The sequence below is a fragment of the Artemia sp. Qi Xiang Cuo genome, chromosome 3 (genome assembly GCF_049724085.1).
Source record: "Artemia sp. Qi Xiang Cuo chromosome 3, ASM4972408v1, whole genome shotgun sequence".
Taxonomy (NCBI): Eukaryota; Metazoa; Arthropoda; class Branchiopoda; order Anostraca; family Artemiidae; genus Artemia; species Artemia sp. Qi Xiang Cuo.
This window is the reverse complement of record NC_142796.1, coordinates 67,244,479-67,269,917: the sequence shown is the minus strand read 5'-3', so window position 1 is coordinate 67,269,917 and position 25,439 is coordinate 67,244,479. Positions and strand designations below refer to the sequence as shown.

The window sequence follows — 25,439 nt, the reverse complement described above, 5'->3', positions numbered from 1 at the left end:
TACCGGAAGTTGAGATACCTCAGGACCTCGAGCACGTGATTCGCATAACCGAAACTCGACTACCAAAAGTCACCCTCAAATGGCAACCAGACGGTGGCAGAATAAGAGGACATCCCAAAAACGCCCAACGGTGTAGCTACGGAGCGCACCTCATAATTCAATGCCTCGTTCCAACCAGAATGGGAGGATGTTTGGGTGGCCACAGCGATGAGAGACGACTGACGATTCTTTTTGGATACCATAAGTACCTCTGGAGCCGCAGGAAGATGTAGTGCCTAAGGTAAGGTATTAACTGCAATCATACGGAAGACCTCAAGCTCTAACTGCAGCCTTTTTTTAGATGTGTATCGTAGAAAGTACTCTTTTCTAAAGATCCTTCGCGGGTTGTATAACAACTGGATTATTTACATTGGTATTATTTGGAAGTAGGTCTAGCAGACACTTGGTAAGCCATCCTTGAATCAGTTCGTTCCCCTTTAGAGAGCTTAAGCACAATACTTCATATAAGGGGGGGGGATCAAAGCTTCCAAAAAAACTAAGGAGTGTTATTTTTTATTTCAAATTTTAGACTACGTATTTTTTTATTTACTTCTCTGGCAAAACTCTTTGCGTAATCATTGTCGTCACAATAGGTCTTTAATTGTGAAAAATAATCAAAAGTATCTTCAAACTGTATATTAATTTCAGTCAAGGCCGTATCCAGGGGTGGGGGTGGGTTTGAATTTCTCCCGGAAAAGTTTCTGAGATTAAGTTCTCCTTACTCCATTTGAAAAAAAAGCCTTTTTATTCAATTCCCGATGTTTTTTTTCAAATCATTCTCGAAATCCCCACCTCCGTGGAAAATTTTCCTGGAAATTCTCTCCCCAATGGAAAGTTTCTCTTGCAAACTAGGAGCATAAGGTCTTTTTAGAGCTTAACTAAGTAAAAATGAGCGTCTGAAACTTTGGCATTAGTACTTATTACCTCTAGACACAATGCTGTCCATATTTTAGAAGTAGGTAGTTCTACGAGCAAAATATAGGACCAAATACACCAAAATAAAACGTGTTAGAAGAGAGGCCAGTAGTTCTTATAAAGCCCTTAAACAGTGAGACAGAAGACAGATTTATCGAAGTCACATACATTAACTATTATCAGAATTTTTTAAAAGTTCAGGTTTATTTTGGCATCTAGTGGCGAGGATCGCAAATGAGATGGGGTAACCCACAATCCAAGACATAATCATATTGTGGTCCAAGACTCCAATGAAGGCAAATATTAAATATTACATATTTTGAGAACCCCCCTCGTGCTTTCCCATAGATTGGATCTGCGGTGTACAAATGTTTGAGCATATAATAAAAGCTGATATAATTGTCCATAAATAAGGATTGGGGAAGACTTATAGCCCCATCTATGATTTAAAAATAGTTACACCAATGATTGTACACTGAATTAAAAAAGAAAGAAAAATAAAGGAAAATGATTAAGGAAATCAAAAGCAAAAAAAAACTCGAATCTACATAGGTGCTCTGGTTTTACAAGTTTTGTATCTAAATTTTACATTTGAATTCATAATATAGAAACCCACACTACAATTTGTAAGTGAGCCCTATCTTTTTACATTATTATCGATGGGCACTTATGCTAGGAATTCAGAATAAGAAAACAACAACATACCTAAGCTGATCAAACAATTATCTTTGACTTGTTTTTCCTATTTCTAAGATAATAGTTAGATCCTTATGTAAACAACAGATGGCAAATAGTTTTTTACATAAAATATTTCAAAAAAGCAATAATAAATATTGAAAAAACATAGCTCTTGCAGACTTCTGACATTCTTCTCTAACCCCTTGTCAAATCGTCACTTTTTTATAATTGTTATTCAGTTAAACAAAAGAATAGGTATTTTCTACAGCCCTGGCACTTCCAAGTCTTTCGCTATGTAGCTGCTCCAAAGACTCACTGCGTAGACGTACTGACCCACTATGAGTTATTATCTGAAATGCAACATAGATAATTTTATTTGTTTATTTAAATAAAAGCAATACAACAATTTGATAATCGCTATAAGTATATATAAATAGATAATATAAAAATATAAATATATAATTTATCTATTATATAGATAAATATAGATATTTATAAATCGATAATTTATGTATAAACATATAAATAGACAAATATACATACTATATATTTTCAAACATTTTTATTATATTTATGCATAAATATTTATATAAATTTTATAATTACGAAACTTATAATAAATAAATTTCAAATATTATTTTTTTACAAGCCTTTTTATTTCACTCTAATTGTTCACCCAAGAAAATTGTGGACAAAAGACATAAAAAATTGTGCCTTAAATCTTTACACAGATTTTTCACTCATTTGTCTCGAGCTTGAAAGGTGAACCATGTTCATCTCCACGAATTATGAACCGAATACATAATTCGCACCGTAGTCGCTTGTAATTTCGATTTGGTTATCAAGTGTGACCATAATATGGCCCAGGGCATTAATTTGAAAACTAGTCAAACAGTTTATCCCTTGGTATTCCAAAGCAGCAGAGTTGCCGCCCCTACCGGTGTAATCCAGTTCAGTCATTCACTTTTCTCTCTGGAACTTTTTGTGAAGTGATTTCTAGGGATTTATGCAACTGTGTTGTTCTTCTACAGCGTTTTCCAAACTGGGAGGCGCGCCTCCCTAGGGAGGTACGGACTAGTCTAAGGGGGGCGCTAATATTACCCAGATTGACAAAAAAATCCAATGAAATTAAAACTACGCTGTCACAAAAATATATTAACCCTTTCGAGATTGACGGGATTTAGAGGCTCAATCTGAAGAAATCTAGGTTCGTCATGTCAAGGTAAAACTATTAAGATTTTTACCGATGCTGCTGGATACTCTGTTCAGGGAAAATCTATTAGGGTAAATAGACGATTGCAGATTGGACCAACTTTCTAAGACTTAGAAATTAGAACAGGGTTAACATAGAAGCTTGGTAATACCTTTCAAGAGCATGTTTTTGGCCCTGGACACTGAAAGTTTCATTTTCCTAACATAATCCCTCTCCAAGATAGCGAAAAGTAGCTAAACTAGAATCTAACCAATATTTTTTCCCCAAGCGCAACCAACCTTAGGAGAAGCTCAACCCCCAACTAGCCCCCTCCTCTTCCTCATCTCCCTAATTGACCCGCATTGCTATCAATTATTTTCTCAAATACGCACTACAAAATTCGCTTTACAAGTAGAAGAAGGAACTGCTGTAGCTATAATCGCATGTTTAATTGAATATCTTTGATGTGTTGAAAATAATAATATAACAGTAGGTTTACTTTTTTGTATACCTATTCCTGGCAAAGCCACATCCAGTGGATTTTCTAATATAATCGACAATTCTTTTTAATGAAAATGGCATATTGGGAAAAAATTGCATTTGGCTCTGTACAGACGGTGCAAAGTCAATATTAGGAGACAAAACAGGCCTTCTAGCACTATTCAAAATAAAAACGCCCAATGTTCTTTGGGCGCTCTGCCTGCTCCCCAGAGCAGCTCTCGTATCAAAAAATATGAATGAGCAACTTGGACATTTTTGCAAAAGTAACGAAAGCCACAAACTACATAAAAACATTCCATTATAACTTAAATTATCTACAAAGCTATGTGACGATACTGGAGCTACTTACACCCCCCTTTTGTACTATTGTGAAGAACAATAGTACAGAAGGCTATCTTGCGCCAAAGTGATGAACTCAAGTGAAAATTACAATTCTTTTGAAGAAAATCAAAATTAGGATGCAAATGTTTTAGGTATGGTAATTAAAACTGGCCTGTTTTGTGGATATTTCAGGAAATTCAGTTTTTTGAATAAAAGTACCATAGATACATATATTGATTCGAAAAAATAATGTGAAGCATTCATAAAAAAGAAGTTATGGAAGGCAAATTTGTAAAAACAATATTTTTATTGTATCTGATTAACGACACTCTTTGACTACTGAGGTCCGTGCGTCGGTCTTGCAGTGTGCTGCTGCAGCAGAGTTTGAACCCTGGGTTCCGTATTATCAAACTGAAATCAAACCCATTCCACCACCATAGGACTTTGCAAAATACTACTGTGACATGTTTCCACTAATAGACTTATTTGCCCAAGATAAAATGGAAGCAAACAAAATCCATTTGTGGAAAACGTGAATGCTTTTACATGATCTCGATTTTACAAAATATGCGTGGATACAAAATCCATTTATCGATGAAGAAGATGACGAATTTCAATTAACAAGTAACGAGAAAGAAAGAAAACTTGATTCATTTAGCTTGCGATAATTCTTAAAAAAAACACAGAATACAGCCCTAATTCAATTTTGGCTGGATATTAAGAGTGAATATTTTGTCAAATAAAGCTTTAAAAGCATCTATACTATTTGCAAAATCTTATTTATATGAAGCAGGATTTTCTGTTTTCCCTAATATTGTATTCATTTGGTTGTGCCTTGTACAGTCATCTCTTCATTGACACCGAGATTTGACAAACTTTGTACTAATTATAGGCAACTATGTTTAAAGAGCTATACAAGTAAAAGATGAATAAAAGGTGTTGCTAATTTATTTAGTGGCTAGTCCTTCAAAATATAAGGAAATGATTAATAACGGTTAGTCCGTAAAAACTTGTGCAACGATCTTGTCTGAAATAAAATAATTGAGTGGCATGAGTTAATCAATAAAAAGTTTCTGCACCCTTCACACGTGTAATAACAACTTGTTGAATTTACTTTTTTCTGCATGGACCATTCAATCAAAGCATCCAAAGTCGTTTGTTATAGCTTTCACTTAAGGTCTTCAAACTTCAAAATCTCATTAAAAGATTAAATCTCATTAAATTAAATAAATTAAATGTCATCAAAATCTCATTCCATCTCATTAAAAGACAATAATATAAAATTGTTATTTGTTTGTAAGAGTGTCTTAATGACTTTTATAGTACTAAAATTTTTTTGTCTGTGTTAATCTATACAATGGAAGGTAGGCCTCATATGATCAAATGGGCCTCCACGGCTCCCAAATGATCAAGAGGAGCCTGCACGGCTCCCCTTTTTTAAGGGAGCCGTGGTAAAATAAAGTTTGGAAACCACTACTTTTTTTTTGTCTAGTTAGTACACGCACTTTTTAAATTCAAGTGTCTGAGAAAAAATGCGTATCGCAAACCTTTTCAAGAGCACATTATATTTTAGACTAGCTTGACAAAAATTTAGATGCTACACAACACACATAGCCAAAAAATTCGGGCCATATGGCTCTTTGTAAGAATGAATGCGGCTATCGAAAAGAAAAATATGATGAAAATTTTATGCTATTCATCTCTAACTGTGTCATGATAATTTCTTGAGGCAAAAAAAATCTAAATAAAAATTGCAAAACAATGGAATTATTAGAATTTCAAGAAGACCTACAAACACATCTCAAAACAACAAAATCTGCAAATGAGATTTGGAAACTAGTCCCATAATCAAAGCACGACATTTTAAGAAAATCTGCTCGCAGATTACTGTCCATATTCGGCACAACATGCTGTTGTGATGCATTTTTTTTTTCAACAATGAGGCTTATGAAATCAAAGCACTGTTCACAACTCATAAATGGGAATTTAACAGAGTTAAGTCGTAACGCGCTAACGAGCTATGAACCTGATTTCAAAACATTAACAGACAAGTTCCAAACACGCATGCCATCTACCAGTGAACAATAGCTATAATGTAACCAAATTTAAATAGATATATTCGTATTTGTTTGAAGACTTCGGCCACAATATTGGTGTAGGTGTTAAAATAAACGACCGTTTATTGTAGTGATAATTGATGGCTGCGTTGCTGCCTTGGACGTTTGTTTTATTGAGCGTTTCTTTTTACTATCCAATGTGGACGTCGTAATACTATCTTATGCACCACTAACAAACAATTGGTAAAAAAAAAAAAATTGATAAAACAAACGCTCGAAAAAAACGCCAATTTTGTCTCGGGCCATACTCAAGAAAATAAAATTCGAAATTCCATAGCAACTGATGTTTTAGATAACTGACTTTTAAGTTGGTTCTCCTAATGAGAGATTCTCGTAATATATCTGTAGTGAAGCTTGACCATCTCTCCTATATAACTTAAGTAACACGGCATTTTTTCTTTGTTTTAGTGGCTTGAAATTTGCCATGATATATTTTCTTAGTCCAGTGGCAACCCCGCATAGAAGAAGCACAAAAGCCAAAAAGCGTTTGATACAGGCATGAGTTTCTTTCTTGGAAGAAGGAGCCTATTGTCATAAAGTAGCAAAAAAACATCCAAAAAGAAACAAATACTTAAATAAAAAAAATTCGGGAGAATAAAAGAAAAAAAGACACTTACTGGGAACATAATGATTTTAACTGGGAGTAAGCTAAGCGTCATATCCCATAGCTAGGCATGCTTGCTGTTAGCTAATCACCGAACATCATGCAATACCTACAAATATCATAATGAGAATACGAAGCAAAAGAATGGAATAGCGAAGCTCCAAAGAGTATTCTTTATCTATTTATTTATTATTTCAATCTAATTATTTACTGCTTATGAATTACACTTATTTTTATTTAGTTATTATTTTATTATTTATCTTGTATACTTCCACCCTTGTTTGCTACCCATTTTTTGGCTCTTATTGTCCCCTTTAGGTGTATACTAATGCTCATCCTGAAGCTACTTGCCATATTTCTCAGAAAAATATATTTTCAAATTAACGCCAAATCCCGATCTAGCCTCGGAAATTTCACGCAACATTCTTTAAATCTCAGTCGGAAGGGTTTTTGTAAGTCAAAATTTGAGTTTTCACGCCAAAGGAATTTTTAAATTATTTTTTAGACCACAATGCCTTTCCATTTGCAAATGTAAAGAAGTGAAAATGCAGAAAAACGGATGTAATATTTTTACAGCCTATTCAAAGATTAATTAAGACATATACGTTTACAATAGCAGATTCCTGGTCTTGGACCTTGTTACGTGATTTTGAATTTTTATTTAAATGTGAGTTTTCTTCTCATCTTTCTCTGTGTATAGCGTGTGTGTTCTTATCTTTGCTTTTTTCATGTTTCGCCCAGGTTAGTTTTTCCCCCATTGATATAGGCTTCCGGACGTGAAGCCGAAATATTCAGATTTTTTTAATTATTAAAAACTGTTTTTTAAGTAGCTTCTGCAACAGTCTATATTCTCATTTGTTTAAATTTATAAACAATTCTTAAAGAAATACAATGCAAGGAAAATAGGATTTTAAATTCCTATACCTTTGACAATGACTATTACATTTAAAAGTAAAGAGAAATTCATTACTGGTGTTAATGATAGTCTTTGTTTAATTTAGTCAAATTAAACAGAGAATTTGTTTAATTTTTTTTAGCTGTTATTCATTCATCTATTTCTCTAAAAATCAAAGAGAATAAAAATAAGTAGATAGAGTTACGAAACGCTCTAACAAAGCAACGATTTACGAGAAAAACAACAACAAATAGGCCTAGAAAAATAACTGAATAGAATACCAAAATATGAAAGAATGAAAACTGAAAAGACCTAAAAAATTTATTAAATTGCGGAAAAAGGGAAAAGGTTATGGATGGAGAATGTTTTCAGATTTAGGGTAAAAATTATCAATTTTAACCTTGGCTATTTCCAACAGCTCGTTAATTTTATATCTCGAGACTAGTTGAGTATTAGCTTTCTACTCCTCCACGTGTTTCCCCCACCTTCAATTGGGATGGAGGAAATACGTGTGCAGGCATGGGCGTAGGAAGGGGGGGCAGCTACCCCCCCCCTAGACCTTCAAATTTACATTAGATATGGCTGAAAAAGCAGATGGTTGGAAAAGCAGTTGATAAAAGGCCCTCCATCACACTATCGTCTGCCCCCCCCCCCCCTAGAAAATATGCTGCCTACGCCCATGTGTGCAGGTGTGTTGGTCTCAGGCGGCTTGGTGCACTAGTGATTCAGTATTAAATTCCCAAATAACATCTGAATATCAAATGCCAGGTAAGGTGGAAAATGTCACTTGCGTAAGAAGACAATAAAGAAAAAGAAAAAGTAAGATATTCAGAAAAAGTAAGAAAGGAACAGAAAAAAATGTAGAGACGCTCAAAAGGAGCAAATGTAGAAGGGAGCAGAACTACAGAAAAAAGGGAGCATTAAGTGATGCTGGAGGGCAATACAGAAAAAAAGGACCAAGCACAATTTTTCTCTCGCAATGCTTGAACCTTCCATTAAATGTTACGGCTGTAAGTACAGAAAAAAAGTTCTTGACCTCAACTGAGGAATTACGAAATCGGCAAAGAAGCAGATTTCCTTTGAGGTACACCAACCTCTGAGAGCAGTAAACGTTATCATGGTCAAGCAAATGTTCATTCAAGATGAGTCCTAGGTAATGCGACGGCTTCAAAAACGCCATATTATTTCCACATAGCCTTACAGGTGAAATCAGGGACATTAAGGAATACCACAGGCGGAAAGATGCACATATATTCTTATACGAATTATACAAATATCATAATCCAGCAACTGAAACGTCGGCTCGATGCCCTATGCGCCAAAACTGGCCCAAGGATCTGTTGGCTCAATGGCCAACAATGACTCATGGCTCAACGATCGATAAAGGATCTCTATAATTTATCCATAATCAGCAGAGAAACTCTGACAGATATTAAGTAACATGTGAAACATAGTAGGACAAATAACCAACACAGCTGGATCATCTGAAGAACACTGAAATACTGAAGAAGACAAAATATCCTATATTCTACATACCGCGATCGTTCCCATATAAACCTTTTTCCAATTTTGTTATTGGTAACGGCCAGGAATTTCTAAATTTGGTTAAACATGTCGATGATCTTTCACAGATATTAAGTATTTCTGCTGTATTGACAAATAGCCAATACAGCTAGATCATCTACGTATATACCACGCATCCATTACAATGATCCAATTTTTAAAATTATTTCTTGAGTGTGTAAGACTAGTATCGTCTTATGAAAATATAAATATAAAAATAAAACGTTTTATATGATATGTAAAGAAACAAAAACATATAACAAAAACAAATCGTTAACTTTTTTAAGAGGACACTGAGAATAAACAAATAAAAACTTCTTCATACAAAAAGAAGTCGAAGAAAATCAGATTTTTTTTCAATGTGAGTTTCCTTTGTTTTTGTATAGCATTTGTGGGTTTTCTAGATTCTTTTTCTATATTTTTTTTAGCTTTTTTTTCACGTTTGTAAAAGCTTCCAAATGTGAAGTCAAGAATATTTTAACTTTTGTTATTATTATTTGAAAAAAACTACGTTTTCTACGTTTTAGAGGCTGAGTTACAAGTTCGAACCTTAAAACCTTGAGTGTGTAAGACTAGTATCGTCTTATGAAAATATAAATATAAAAATAAAACGTTTTATATGATATGTAAAGAAACAAAAACATATAACAAAAACAAATCGTTAACTTTTTTAAGAGGACACTGAGAATAAACAAATAAAAACTTCTTCATACAAAAAGAAGTCGAAGAAAATCAGATTTTTTTTCAATGTGAGTTTCCTTTGTTTTTGTATAGCATTTGTGGGTTTTCTAGATTCTTTTTCTATATTTTTTTTTTAGCTTTTTTTTCACGTTTGTAAAAGCTTCCAAATGTGAAGTCAAGAATATTTTAACTTTTGTTATTATTTTTGTATAAAGTATTCTTTCATTTTATTTTCATTGTCTTATAGCTGTTCTTTAAATATAATTTCTTTTCAATTGTAAAAGGAAAGACAGTGTTGTCCAAGAAACTATTTATTGTCTTAATATCTCGAGCTGAATACATGACTATTAGCAACTAATTATCTCCAAAATTGGCATATTTCCACAAGACTAATGGGCACCAAGCAAAATTTAATAAATAAAAATTATATTGTAATTACATCCAGAAGAAAAAAAAATACGTAGAAAAAAAAATACGTAGAATAAGGGATTTCTCTAGGTAGTTTCTAAAATAAAACCTAAGCAAAAATTTCGATTTTCCACGAAATTGAAGAGACTAAAAAAAAAAAAAAAAAAAAAAAAAAAAAAAAAAAAATCTGAAACACATCAAAAACCTTTTTTTAATTGTGATGGGAAATTTTAAATTCTAAATACCAAGCTCTAGTTTAGATTTCTAGATTTCTGTATCAGGGCCGCAATTAGGGTACTAATTGGAAAGGGGAAGGGGCAGAGAGGCACTAATAGGAAATCTGTTTGGCCGTTTAATAACTGAAACTTAAGCATTATAGCTTTTCATATATCAGGGTAGAACGATGAGGAGGATCGAACCTCCCACCCTGGGCAAAGATTAAAAATAAAACTTTAATTTTTGTTTAAATAATGAAAAACCAGCCATTGGTTGAAGTTCAATCCATGTTCGTTAACTAGGCAGGCAGTTCGAACCACTGAGTTATGACGGTCACTGATACAGCTGACACAGCAAACTCACATTTTAAACGTATCTTTATCACTCATAATAATAAACTCAAATAGCTTAATGGAGTGGAAAATTTTAGTGACTCAGAGAAAACACTATTAAACCAAAAACTATGCTTTCCCTTTGTCATTAAAATGTTTCCCGGGTATTAAATTTATCTCAATTAATTATAAATTTAATCTTCAATATTAACAGCGTGCAAGGTAAAACAAGGTACCTTGCTTCCACAGCAAGTTGGCAGGTGAGCCCCAAGGGTTATAAAGAATTGCCCGGTCGTTCTAATGGAATACAGAACGGGATTAAGGAACAGGTAATTATGGCAAAAAACTTGAACTGGTAGAGTTATAGCCAGACAGGTCACAGCCCTCCTCACTCCCTCCAAAGACAGGGTGCTCTCTGAAGTGACATCGATATTTTTTGTCCTTTTCAAAACCTTTGTTTTATCATATTACATGATCCTCAACGCCGCTTTAATGGCTTCACTGCCGCGGGCAGAAAGCCTGCTGAAATTAAATGCCTGTATTTGCCATTGCTAACCCCTACACGAGAAAATAAAGGCGGTGGTAAGGTTTTTATTTCCTTACATTTCATCACACACAAAATAAAAGAGGTGTTTTTAAAACGGGTTTAGGTAGCGATTGCATATTAGGGCATTATTTTTTAATAAATTAAACTTTGAAATTAACGATCTAAAGACTTTTATTATTTTCTTCTAGCGCTAATTATTGTCTACAAACCTGAATATGCCACGGCACGTCACAAATTATGTTACTAATACAAGAAGGAATTTCCCAGTTCATGCTACCATGTTAATGCTACCTTCTGCTAAGGCTACCACATTTTAGGTGTGGTGGCCCAGAGCTTGGGATCCTCAAAAACCATATATATTAGTCATTATTTTCGAAAGGGTATGTTAATTAAATCAATTTTTTATTTAATACGGAGGTATGAAGAAAAAGTCCAGAAATTCGTACTTTAAAATCTTTTATTTGAAAAAATAATATAATTAAGAATCTTCCCTTGAGCTGTATTGCACTTCTTCATTGGTCTTTTCCAGGCTTCGGAGAACTTACGGAATTGTTCCTCTATTATCCCTGGTTAAATAAAAAAAAAACTTTTTCCACAAAATAAGTTTTTCAAAAAAAGCAAAGAACTCCATTAAACCAACAATAAGAATAAAAGTATGAAAAATAAGAATATTATAAAAAAAAAGAACAAAGGCTAACATATAGTTAAAGAAAACAATTTGCCTACTTTCAAAGAATCTCAGGTTGAAGCTAAAGCATTGAGACCTCTTTTTTAAGAATACAAATCGGAATAAACAAAAATTAAACTCGATTTGAGCTTGTTTCGGAGTTTACTTTCATAGTTCTCATAGGAAATGCTGAACTGTTAATTTCGTTAGTACTTCTAATTCCTTTTATCTCAAAGGCAATGCTGCCTTGTCAATGGCGTTAGTGCTTGTGATTCCTTTACTTAAAAGAATTAGTATCATTAAAGACTTGCTTCTATTTAGTTTTCTATTTACTCTAGAATATTCTAGTCGTTAAATGGAGCCACGTTTTAATGACAATAAAAAAAAGTGAGCCAGCCCTCATTTAGAAATGATGTAAGTATTCTAGAATATCTATTCTAGAATAACTAGAATATTCTAGATCACCAGCTAAAGGCCTGGGCAGACGTAGCGCTTTCTTCCCGTGTTTAAGAGATGCAAAGGATAAAGTGGCCTTTTCACAGAAAAGGTTAGGTTAGCTAGCACTGGACAAATCACTTAAAATTTCTAAAACGTGGACATCCAACGAAGACAGTTTGCAATTGGGCAAGCCATCAATTAGCATAATGAGTAACTTAGCCATAGCACAAATAACTAACTGTGCTTACTTAGAAAAGGTGAGCTAGTGAGTAACTAAGAGTCTTATGCTGAAAACATTCAAACACACTGAGACAGCTTTTCACACTACAATAACCATTCGGTGACGGCCTACTTTTTGTTTGGCCCTAGAAGGATGGCCAGAAAGCACGATTTATGGCAACAAACTGAGACAACATCTCACACTAAAATAACCATTCGATGATGGCCTACTTTTTGTTTGGCCCTAGAAGGATGGCCAGAAAGCACAATTTGTGGCAACACACTGAGACAACCTCTCACACTAAAATAACCATTCGGTGACGGCCTAATTTTTGTTTGGCCCGGGAAGGATGGTCAGAAACCACATTTTGTGGCAATCAGTCATCGGTCATCGTAAAAAATGGCCTAGACATTCTAAACTTTCTTCCATTATAGCCATAAAAACTGGAATCAAACCAAACCAAATTATTCTTACAGCTTACACATTGTCAGTCAAGCGAGTACCTAGGACTACCCTTATACAAAATTCACACTGGAAAAACACTTTTGCAAACCTTTTCCAGTTCAAATATTAAAAAATTGTTAAGTTCCCTGTTACTCTGTTTGGATATTCACGGAGTTAAACTTGAAAATTGGCAATGTTTAACCTAAATTAAATGAAATAAATTACGATATGCAATTAACTAGAAAATCCAAAAGTCAAAAGACAAATGGGCTTGTATTTAACTTAAAAAATCGAAGTGTTAAGTCATAAAGCCCCATTCTTTGATTTTAGACAAGGGTAAAACTGCATACAAAGATTTCAAACAGAAACTAATTTTAAACATACAAATCTGTTTACATATTGGCCTGCATGATGATGTTCGTATAGAGTAAGGTCGCCTTGCTAAAATTGTGATGACTGTTTTGCCCGACGAATTCGTAGGCTAGAGTTTTGTAGGTATTTTTGTTGCTACAATTTAATATAAATTAAAATATTTTTTAAATTAAATTAAATACAAACCAGGAAGGTGGAGGAAGCGACGGTTTCAAGCTAGCTCTAAATATATAATTCTGTTTACATATCTTCCTGCACGTTGATTTTCATGTTGAGTGATGATCACCTGGCTAAAATGCTGATGACTTTGTTTTGCTCGACGTATTCGTAGGCTAGAATTTTGTAGTTTTTTTTTTTGCTAGAATTAAATATTGTTATTTCTTTTTTAAATTAAATGCCAACCAGGAGGGTGAGGGAAGCGGCGGTTTCCCCTTGGTGGTCAATATATTCGTATAAATATAAATAAAAACTGAACAAATATAAACTGCACCCAAACTAGGGAAGCGGCCACTTTCCCTGGATCCACCGCTGCTTAGAAAGTGCTATCTTAAAGAGACCTTAAAGCATAAAACAAAGTTAAAGAAAAGAAAAAATCTGAACAAGCAAATGAAAGAAAAGCACGAAAGAAACGAAAAAGGTGTGGAGAAAAAGAAAATGGTATAAAAAAGGCAATACAAAATTAAACAGAATCCCTCATTCATTTGGTTTACCTCTCTTGTTACTGGGAACGGTGGCCGTCTTCCATCTGAACTTGGACTATTCCTCTCAGCAGACGACACTGAAGCAGAAACTACAAAATCTGTGAGCGTGACATCACTTAGACCACCAGATTCTAGGGGAATAGGATTCATTCTGAAGTGTTCTAGCATTTCAAAGATATTTGGAAACCAGAGATGCTGAACCTTGCAACTCCCATCCGTATTTATTGTTAGACGTAGGTGCTAGAATAAACATTTTATAAGGTTAATTTAGTGGCGTAACTAGCATGGGGGAAACCCCGGCCCGATTATAAAAGTGCCGTCCCCTTTTTGAGTCTGATTAATAACTACCCCCTGGGAAAAAAGCAAAAAAGGAGACACAATCTAAAGCTTCCCACACACAAGAAGTGATTTCCCTTGTTGTTCAAAGCGGGGTAATGTAATACCCTTACATAGAAGAATGACCATGTTGATTCCAATAGTGCAACTTCCAATTCAAACTGACGCTATTTTCGAGATCTTTCAGGCTCTTCTTCGAAATGCCCACAAATTTTGTTTTCGCAATAAGCTGTTACTATTAAATACAAGTTACCATTCCTGAATTGGCTTCAATTAAGCTTCCGGTCACTATGGACCGAGATTCACTCTTTACTAGGTTGCAGCTACCATCGCTGAGATTTTAAGGGCCGTTGTCCGACATCCTTTAGGACCTCAAGATTCGACGGGCCTTCATTTCCATCAATTTCAAACTCTGGAATTGTGTTGGGATTAGCAGGCTGTTTTAATTTCCTCAGTGGAGATTTTTTCAGAAGTTCCAGTTCTGAATCAAGACCACGCTCTACCCCAACGTTTCTACCAGTTGTTTTGATGTATTAACAAATCGGAACTCGGTCCTCCGTGGTCGTAATATACTGTAGAGATGACCCTTCATCTTTCTGTTCTCTTTTTCCCTTCTCTCTGTGCCACCCCCTAGAAAGTGACACCCGGGGGGGGGCCCAAACCCCTTATTTACGGCACTGGGTTAACTAGCCAAAGAACCTATCAGAAGACAGGCACTAAAAAAGAGAAAACCCGTAGAGTATACTCACTTAGAGGAACGGGAGAAAACGCCCTCTTCCCCAAAGCATAAACTGAGACCCAAAACAAAGTACTTGAAGAACAACTCTGTAGGACACAGCACCTTCATTCGAAATGGTCTACCGAAGTACTTTTACCCGAAAAGCCCGTCCATTGATTCCTTTAAAACGAGGATCAACAGACACAGCTTTAGGGAGAAAGCCTAGGTAAATGGTGGACCAGTGGCACGTCAGGGCTGGTGCCATGAATAGTCTCGCAGAAAAAAACACAAGTCCGCTTATAAACAATCACGAATTTTCAAATCGATCCCCCCGCAATACAAAACAGGGCTTACTCTCTTGTAATAATCTGAAACGAACTGGACTCTGCAAAATCCCAACTAGACTGCTGCAAAATCCCTCCGGATTAATAATGAATTCTTCTACCCGTTGTATAACCTAGCGGGATTGGCCAGGTGTTACGGACGCTTAAAAACTATATAAAGTAGGAAGAGAAGAGCATAACAATTCACAAAATGTGCAATCAATATTACTGATGCACACACATTATTAGCGAAAGGAAAGAAATATATTTTTTCCTAAAGGAATTTTTCAAGCGAGGTGCAACCTTTTCAAGAACTGACTCAGGAATATGGAGCATGATGCCTGAATAGCTCAAAAGTATCACTCATTCACCTTTTTCAATTTTTTTTAGCTTTTCTTTAATTTATTTTTTAATCCCTTACTGAATTAGTACTTTTAGCGTTTAATCGATAGGCGTTGCTTTCCCCTCCTTTACATTCCTTATAGGGGATTATTGCGATGTATTTATCGCACGTTTAATAACACTAAATCATATTTAAGTGTACATGAAATTTTGTTACATGACGAATGTATAATTTTTTCCTCATTTAAACAGTTTTATGGATACATCACTCGACTTTACAATCCCTACTGGCAGTGCTGATCTCCAATTCTTAGCCCTTCAGCCAGGTAGCTTAAAGGTGAGTTGGGGACCAATCATCCTGCACATTTACACATCTTTCGTGTTCACCTTCCCTGAATTTCTCCGGGTACCCGTTTGGAGCTGGATTGATTCTGGCTAATCTAATAGAGTCACACTAGTGACTCTCATTCCAAACCAAATAATTGGCGATACCATGAATCGAACCCATATTCCGAGGACATAGAATTACATGTCAGGCCACAAGCCTAGCACGGAAATACTCAAAAACAATTTTATGCATCAATAAGAAAATTTCTAAATATGGAATTGTTTACTAAAAACGAAGAAGTAAAAAAGGATGATATTCAACACAATTAAAGTATGAATAAACAAATATTAAGAATAATTTCGGTATGAAATTTTCAAAGAATTTCATAAGTAATTAGCTAATTAAAGATATTTCTTTTTATACAAATGTAAGGACCGAGAAGAATTTGAAATATTTGGATGTTTACTTGTGGGGTGGAGCATAGTCAATGTGCTTAAGAACATCTTAGTAAAAACTTTGTCAAAGTCCTGACGCACAGTTGCACATGCTCTTCCTCTACCCACTTTATCTGGAGCTAAACTCTTTACTCCCTTCTCAAGATAAATCCATACACAATCTAAATTCTACTAAATTACTTGTTTAAAAAGCTTTGTATTTCATGTGCAATTTTTTTTAAATATTATATTTTATTTATATATTTATATATATTATATCTTTATATATTTATATATATTATATACCTTATATATTTATTTTTATAATTTATTATATTTATATCTATATTATATTTGTGCAGTCTAGAGGTTTTAATATTTTAAAGCAAGACGACTATCATTTCATAGCTAGGATTCAGCTCTCCCCATCTATCGACTTACCTCAAATTTTCAAATTTGCTTTTCATTTTTTTTTTTTACATTGAAAATATGCTGAAAATATGTCAGAAATATGCGAAAATAGGAAAACGTTCCTATCTTTAAAGCAACTGCATATCACTTTTCAAGAAAAAAGTAAATAACATCATAATTTATTCTGGCTCGGTGAATGTGTAGGTCTAAAAATAATCAATTCGATTATATAATCATCTTGTTCTTTTGGGTGCAACTTACAGCTATAGACTTGTCACAAAAGCTAGCTAACATAAGTAAGACCATCGCATCGGAAATATCACAGCATCGCAACAGGTTCCACCCTATTATAACTGGCAGTAATCGCTGGTTGAGAATAAATACTTTCAAGCACTATGGTTCAGTTTTTTTTTATGTAACGTTATACCATGAAGTACCGATAAATGGGTACAGTAGGCAACGGTGTATTCCGTAGGTTCATAATACCCCAAAAATGATTATTCCTAATACTGCTATTACTAACACATCACTGCAGCATCAAGCCGCCTGAGGCCAACATAGCAACGCATGCTCCTCCTCCATCCGTGTAAATGCGTCTCCTTCGTGAATTTGCGCCCTTCCTTGCTACCTCTCTCACTAGTATCATCAACCTTTGCATAACACTCGGCAAATTTCCCAACCCCTGGAAAAAGTCCTACATCAAAGTGATCCCTAGGAAATCCCCGCCAAAATCATGCGATGGCTTAAGGCCTATCTCACTGACTCCCTGCATGACCAAGGTAACAGAGACCTTCGTTGCAAGACTGCTGACGAGTGACATAGAACCAAATATAGACCCTTTCCAGTACAGATGCCTCAGTGGCTCCAACACGTCAGTGTACTTAGTGCGTCTGTATGACGACATTCTATCGTGGCTTGAGAAAGGGAAAAACTTCGTAGACTTGGCCCTCGCTGATTACAGAAAAGCCTTTGATCTCATCAAACACATTATCGCTTTCGATAACCTCAGTGAAATGGGCACCAAAAGTGACTTGCTGCGTCTACTCGCTGATTTTCTTTCCCAACGGGAGCAGCGCGTTTTCGCTCTTAGCGAAGACGATTCAAACTCTGCATTTCTACCAATCACTTGCGCTGCCCCTCAGGGCACTAAACTAGCCGGAATTATTTTCCTCGCTGTGATAAACTTCATCCTGCGTACTTTCAAGGACAGATATAAATTCGTTGATGATCTGTCATTCTTACTCAAATACCTACTAGAAGGCCAATCAGCGATCCCCCTTTTTGATCCTAGTCTACCCACGGTTTTCCAGAATGAATGCGAGCGAGCTAGCCTTACCCTCAATGAGCAGAAGTACAAGGTGTTGCGTTTCAACCCTCTTAAATCGGACTTTCAGGAGCTCCCTACCTTGTTTAAAACAGTTGGCAGTGAGAAAATTCTACGGGTAATTTTCTCCGTTGACTGCAAGTTCAACAACCACGTAAGTAACCTTGTGCGAAAAGGGTATGCAGCGCTACAGTCACTGATTACCATGAAGCGGTTTGGGTTCAGTGTGAATTTCATGAAGCTTGCCTTCATGACTTATATCCTACCCATCATTGAATATGCGTGCCCAATGTGGGGCCCTAGTTCACAGTTGAGTGCTGGGATGGGTCAAGATATCGAAGCTATCCAAATTCGGACTTGTAAGATTATGCTGGGTCAGGCCTTCACTGCTTATGACAATGCGCTTAAGGTTCTTGGCCTAGAGTCGCTTTTTTACAGCCCGCAGAGACAGATTTTACAGTTCGGCCAATTCCAGCTCCGTAGCAGCAAACACAGGACGATTCTGCCCCCGCAAGCCCCCATTACGTCCCGTACCCGGCGACAATACAAGCTCAACCCAGTGACATGCCGTACGACTCGCTACCAGCATTCCTTTGTCCCCTTTTTTACAGACATGGTCAACAAATCCTAAAAAAAGTAATGTCTATGTCTATCCCAATGTGCAGAAACGGCTTCCAAGGAAAAGCAGAAATGCCTATTCTACTTTTTCTAAAGCCCCTTTATTGAAAATCAGCTTCGTCACTAATTATCACAGTAATATAATAATACAAATAAAAAATCGAGAATTACTCTCACAATTATTCTAATGCTGTCTATTCAACTCAGTATTTTTATAGAACAACTATAAAAAAAAACAAAAAGGAACAAAAACAAAGAAAAAAAACAAATAAAACTGTATAATATTACAAATAAAAAATCGAGATTTATTGAAACAATTATTCGAATGCTGTCTATTCAACTAAATATTTTTATAGAACGACTATAAAAAAAAAAAAACCAGAAAAGTCATAAATACCCAATTTATCATTTTTAACTAAAGAAATGTGTGGAAAAACAGAAGAGTTCTGGATTTTTTTGAGCCAACTAGTCTACTGACTTTTGGGTCAACCAGTCTCAACTATGCTGCACATTTTGGAAAATAAACCGTAAAAAATGAAATTGCAGTGCAAACGTTTAGAAAATACTACAATGTAGCGCTATAAATTGTACTATAAAATATGTGCATCTTAACCTTAATTATGGTTTATAGCTTTTCTCTTGGTAAACGGTATAAAGAGAAGCTTTCACGTTTTTAAACGAAATGAAAATCCAATCATGCGTAATGGTAAAAGAGATAGGACTCTTTTGCACTATTTGGCTTTCCTCGGACCCCTTTCTATAGGGGAAAAAAATTGTCTTTTATATATATATTAAAAAAAAATCCTCCAATCATTTTGTTACACTTCAACTTTTTTCAACCTCTGGCTGTTATATTGTAAAAACAGCTCTCACAAGCAAAACCACCAAACTTGAGTTTTAAGTTTAATTCAAAAGGATTCAAAATAAACACAAAACAAAAAACAAATAAAGCATCGAGAAAAATGCTGTCTATAAAATAATAAGCAATAAATGTTTTGCCTAAAAATGCATAATATAATGCCAATAGGATAGAATCAAATAAAAAGCAGAAAACATCCAAAATCAAATACATGGAATGAAACAATAGATAGAGAAAGTTATCACAGAGGGCACGATCCATTATTGACCAGCTCGATAATACAAAGGTGAGAGCAAGCTGAGAATTTGTAATAGGTTAGATAGGATTAGAAAGGAGCCGGTCGCAAGTGCCAGGGTTTAATTCAATTTCGAATTTCATAGCGAATGTCTCGTTTTTGGTAATTAACAAAGCGGACTCCTCTATAAAATTAAACAGGGACTATTCCTTTGTATTTTTTTTCATATTGATTAGCTAAAAGCTTGGCCATCAACAGAACGAAAGAATGGGGAAATTTACAAATTACATGGATCTCCAAACACCTGCCCAGGGTGTCAGGGTCTTTGCGCCAAAATATTTTCGTATTTTTTAAATAATCCGCTTTTTTCTTTATTTTTTTAGCCTGAGCTCCTCAGGAATAAAATCAGGTTAATTTGCCGGGAATTCCCATATATATTCTTAGACAAAACATTTTTCATGTTTTCAGGAGGCAAACACGCCTCCTGATGATATTGTCCTATTCCACATCCCATAAACTAAGATTCCATCTTCTCCCTTTGTTTCAGGTTAACAAGGTTCTATGAAAGCAATTTCTAATTTGACTCATTAGTACAAGAACGAATTGCCTTACCTTAGCTTTTCCTTGAAAATTAAATGTGAGCACAAATTCTCCACGTCTGGTCTCGCTCTGCCGCACTAAAAATGTTCCATGGCCTGTCTGACCATCTTGTAACACTAATTGAGCAGCATCTGACCTAGACAGCATCCCATGGAACCAAGGATAGGTGAACAATATGTTGTATAGGTCTAAAAGAAAAAAGTATTAGTTTTCAATTGCTAAGGTGTATACTCTTACGTTTCCATCTATGAAAAACTAAAGAGTCAACCTGCCTTATACCTCAATAGAAAGGCTTTATTTATATTGCTTAGATTATCAAAGTTAAATTAAAAAATTTTTTATTAGGATTATTTAAAATTATCAAAAATAGGGGGAACCATAATGGGATAGGAATAAAGACCTAACATCAATAGCTATGTAATTATGCTATTTGAAGCTTGTATTGCTTTTCCTTGCTGAACCCCGAAACAAAAATGAGCACCCCCGATCCGTTTATCTTAATTAGAATAAGTATCCCCTTGAATAATCGACGAATGAAGGAAGTAGTACCAAAAAGATCCTTTACTTCTCTTTTTGAAAAGTCAAATTTACGTGTAAATAATAATCTAACTGGTACACCATCTGGTCGTATCTATGTACTCGTCAATATATCACAATTAATTTTCATAACATAACTAATATAAATAATTTAAGATAATAGCTAAAAAATAAACAAGAATAAAATAAAAATAGCTTAATAGTAATTGAATAACAAATAATTTAAGATAATAAAAATCATATTTAATAAGTTTAATAAAGGTAATAATTACATAAGACAATTTGGTAAGATATGACCAAAAATCCTATTCGGTTTTTATATCTTAATTGTACTTTAATTTGTGATAAGTTTTAGTTTCGATCGTTGCATGACAGGTGATCTACGTCTATCGGGGTAGTTTTACAGAGAACTGAGGGGTATCAGGTTGCGGGGTGAAGTTATATGGTCACTAAAACCTGCAAAAGTTGTAAATTTGACTATTTATACTTTCTCTTTTAGATTATTTCTCTTCCATTCTCAATTTAATTCTATTAGATTTCATTACAACCAAAATACGAAATACTATTAATAACCCCTCAAAAAAAGACGTGGCAGTTATAGTAACAAACGCTTAATTATTAATTGTTTTTTTTAGCAAACGACAAAAAAATAAATAAAAACGAAGACAACCAATCTCTCCGTCGGTAAAATAAAAATTCTAAAAAAATCTAATAAAAAAGGATAACTGGGGTACCTAAGAGATAGTTCTTCAATTTACTTTTAAACATAACAAAGGTCTCAAAGGACTAATAATTGTTAAGATTCAGTTTCTCGGTAAAATTCTAATGGAAGTCAAACTCTGGTGTAGTTTCTTCGTCCTGATTAAACGCTGTAGTTGTCAAGCCCTCGAAACCATTTAAAAAGTGACCCAACAAGAGTAAAATAATTTCTATTTATAGATAATAATAGATATAATAAAACTGAATAATAAAAATACTTTCTCAAAATCTTGGGATGAACAATTTTTTCCAGTTTTAAATGAAAATACCCCCCCCCCCAAAAAAAAAAACAAAACATTATTCAACAAAAATAACCAAAAACTATTTGTTAAAATCTACAGGGGGTGGTTTGACCCTTAGGGAGGGGGGTAGATTCCCGCTCACCCGACCCCCACCCACGATTGCCTTCACTAATAGCAGAAGGCGATAAAAATGATATTTCATTTGCCTAAAAAACAAGAAAAACACGTTCTTTAGATGTCTTAAAACATGGTGTTTCTACGTGAAATTATCTTTTTTCTCTATTTTCTAACAGTCAATCAATTGTTACTTTAAAATGCACAAGCTTATGCTGTAGTACTTTGCGTCAAAATATGAAATCAAATTCAATCTATAATGTTATTTAAAATGAAGAGGGGGGGGGGAACCTCAGTCAAAGGTTTTCGAACATGGTTATTATAATGGTATACTTTTTTTACGATCTTATGACAATTTTAAGAGGTTCTAAGCTGTTTTTAGAGATTTTTATACATTTGTTTTCGAAACCAACTTTTACTGCTGCGACGAAACGAAGTAATAGCATTATTCAGCCTTAAACAACTCTTTTTTTTGTCTAGTCACATCTTTTTTCAAAACAACTTTTCAAATGTTTAGTTACTATGGGCTGGAGTTTGCTTTTTAATATGTTGCCCCTGCGGGGCAACCCTGATCTTCTAAAAATGCAGCATGGGTCAACAAAGATTGCCTCAAGAAAGAATATCCATAATTTCTTTCTAATGTGTTTGATGGCAAGAGTGATTGCAACTTTAAACACGTTACTAATCATTGTGAAATCACGTCATAACGTCACATTATTTTCATTTACAATCCTTGCGTAGTCACTTGCATGAGCAAAAACTTCCCTACCTAAATGTATTGGAAATGAATAAAAGATGCACAAATTATTGCAAGGTCGTGACCCCTAATTTCTTTTTACAAGCTCTCTTCTGATGGAGGAGGAATTCTCAAGCAATGAGAATTTAAAGCAGGATAGAGCTGCAAAGATCAACGGTCAAAAATTTCTCAATCAACGTCTATGACTACACCACTGAAAAACGTAATTCTCATCTACTATTGGTCCAAGATATTTGCCCCACATATTTGAAGCCAATTTTCGAAAAAAAAACCCTTTCTTCTGACAGTCGGAATGGTGCTGGAGCGGCCGTAGTCACTTTTGGCCTTAGTCATATGGACAAAAAAATTGTAAATAAATGAATTTCAAACAAAATGCAACACAGTTTTGCCAAAACATTTTCAAGGATAGAAGGGAGGGGGGAGGGCATGGATCCAATTGAACCTCAAATCATACAAGTTGAGAATCATGTCAGATCTCAAACTTAAGGAGTTACAACATGCTGACATTTCTATTAAAAAGTTGGGAATTGGGAAGGGCAGGGGCACTGGAGAGACGGGGGGCCCTCTTTGGTGGCAAAACTATGAACAAAGTTTGAGCAAATTCAAGCTCTCAACTCTGGATAAAAGGAGACATGAAATGCGGAGGAAGTTTGGAGCTACCATCCTGAAGTCCTCAACACACCGAGATATCCTGCCTCCGTTTACTTCAGAGACACAAGCACACAAAACAAGGTTGGCAACTGTGAAAGAGGAGAAAAACTGTTAAAATGCCCGCCTAATCACTCGACGACAAGGTTTTTAAACTCCTTTGTCCCCTTCTACGTCAGGTGTTACCTTAACAGTGTCCTGAAGTCGAGGTGATGGCTTACCATTTGTGTTTTTTGGTGTTGTGTTTTTTTGTGCTTTTCTTTTTTTGTGTTTTTGTTTGACGATACCCATGTTATTGCAGTATGACAAAGAGAAAGAATAAAGATTATTATTATTTGTTTCTTTAATCGTACAGATTGAAAATTCTTGCATGATTCCAGCAGAAACAAGGAGCAACATACCGACCTTTCTGTAAAAAAAAAACTAGCAAGATGAGAGAGCTTCTGGAGAGGCCAAGAATCCACTTTGCACCTTAAATCACATCAATTGGAAATTGTTGCACGTTTTCGAGTTAACAGAAGTGAAGCATGCCAACCATTATACTCAAAAGTTGGATGTGAGAGAAGCAGGGGTGTTGGAAGGGCCATTAACCCCTTTAGTCCTCCAATTATAGGTCAAAGATTACAAGTTCTCCCAAGATTCCTGTTGAAACAATTGCAACGTGCCTAACTTTCTGCTAAAAAGTTGTCAGCAGGATGGGCACAGAGTGCAGGAGAGGAAACCGGCCGATTTCGGTTCCAAATTATACAGGTAGGAAATCCTTCCGCAATTATGGTTCAAAAACATCAAAAAGGTCATATTTTTGTAAGAAATTTATGCTTGGAGCCATCCAAGGATGTGACAGGATGTGTCCATCCTGTCAGCAGGATGGGCACAGAGTGAAGGAGAGGAAACCGGCCGATTTCTGTTCCAAATTATACATGTAGGAAGTCCTTCCGCGATTTTGGTTCCAAAACATCAAAAAGGCCATATTTCTGTAAGAAATTTATACTTGGAGGCCGGCGCAGGGGGAAGGGGGCCAAAGAAGTGTATACCCACTAGCTTTCGTCTTAACATATAGAAAATTCCGTCAGATCGTGATTCTGCTTCAAAAAGATTCAACATAACTAAATTTCTAATAAAAAGTTTATTTGGAAAGGAAGGGACGAATTTGACGGAGAGGCTAAGGGCGCACTTTAGTCCTCTAGCTTGATTTTGCACTGAGTTTTACAAAGTTTTTAGCCCTCTTCTTTCGAATGCAAACAAAAAAAATGAAGCTTTCAGCACCTCGAAATTGTAAATAATACTATAGATCACTAACGAGATTTTGTGAAAAAAAATGAACATCAAATGTTCATCAAGTCTTCAAGGATTATTCACCAGCGTGAAAAAGTCATCTCTGCTCAAAGTCAATTTTATTCAAATTGGCCGACTTTCTAAAATCACTCTTCAGAAAGATGCAAAAGGTAAGATCCAACTTATTTAACAATGAGAGAATTACCAAGGTTGAGAATGCAAATGATAGCACTCATCTACCTCAGCCCCAGACAAAGAAAATAAATTACGAAATCAACTAAAATCACGGACAGTAAAGGCTTTTAACAGCTGTAAATGGCAGCACTATCAGGCCCATAAGAATATTATCCTTTTCAGATCTTTAATTTGTTTTTTACCCTTTTTTACTGTAAGAAAACATTTTGGCAATGAGGCCAGGCAATTACCGCGAATTTTAAACACTTATAAAATTTAGTCTATTTAAAAATTACACCTTCTTACTTGCTTGCTTCAATAGTTTTTACTCGAATTGAGATACCTGGCTAACTATGTATATTGTGGCTCAAGGACCAACCTTCTGGCCCCCGACAAGAATTATGTGCAGTTTTCTAAAACGTAATGCCACAATTATCAATCTGGCCTGATGTCCATAGTATCCGTCAAAACCCTAACTACATTCTCAAAATAAAGCTGCATTTGGCTTTGCAGAAAATAACAAATAGACAAAACCAAAAAGTTGCTCCTCTAAT

The 25,439-nt window shown here is 35.1% G+C and overlaps 1 protein-coding gene across 8 annotated transcripts in view; it reads right to left on the bottom strand.

Annotated features, from left to right (window-relative positions):
* Positions 1 to 1,713: 1,713 nt before the first annotated feature.
* Lnk (SH2B adapter-like protein Lnk) overlaps positions 1,714 to 25,439 on the bottom strand; it is a 51,553-nt gene continuing 27,827 nt past the window's right edge. For 7 of the 8 annotated variants that reach the window (XM_089086523.1, XM_089086519.1, XM_089086525.1 and 4 more), the window contains 3 exons: positions 20,392 to 20,567; positions 13,861 to 14,091; positions 1,714 to 1,982 (listed from right to left, as the gene is read on the bottom strand). In XM_089086523.1, coding sequence (XP_088942649.1) covers positions 1,872 to 1,982; positions 13,861 to 14,091; positions 20,392 to 20,567 — 518 coding nt within the window. In that variant the 3' untranslated portion in view covers positions 1,714 to 1,871. Of the gene's footprint in view, positions 1,983 to 6,380; positions 6,477 to 13,860; positions 14,092 to 20,391; positions 20,568 to 25,439 lie in introns of all 8 variants that reach the window. The other variant, XR_016141528.1, reaches the window with a different exon arrangement.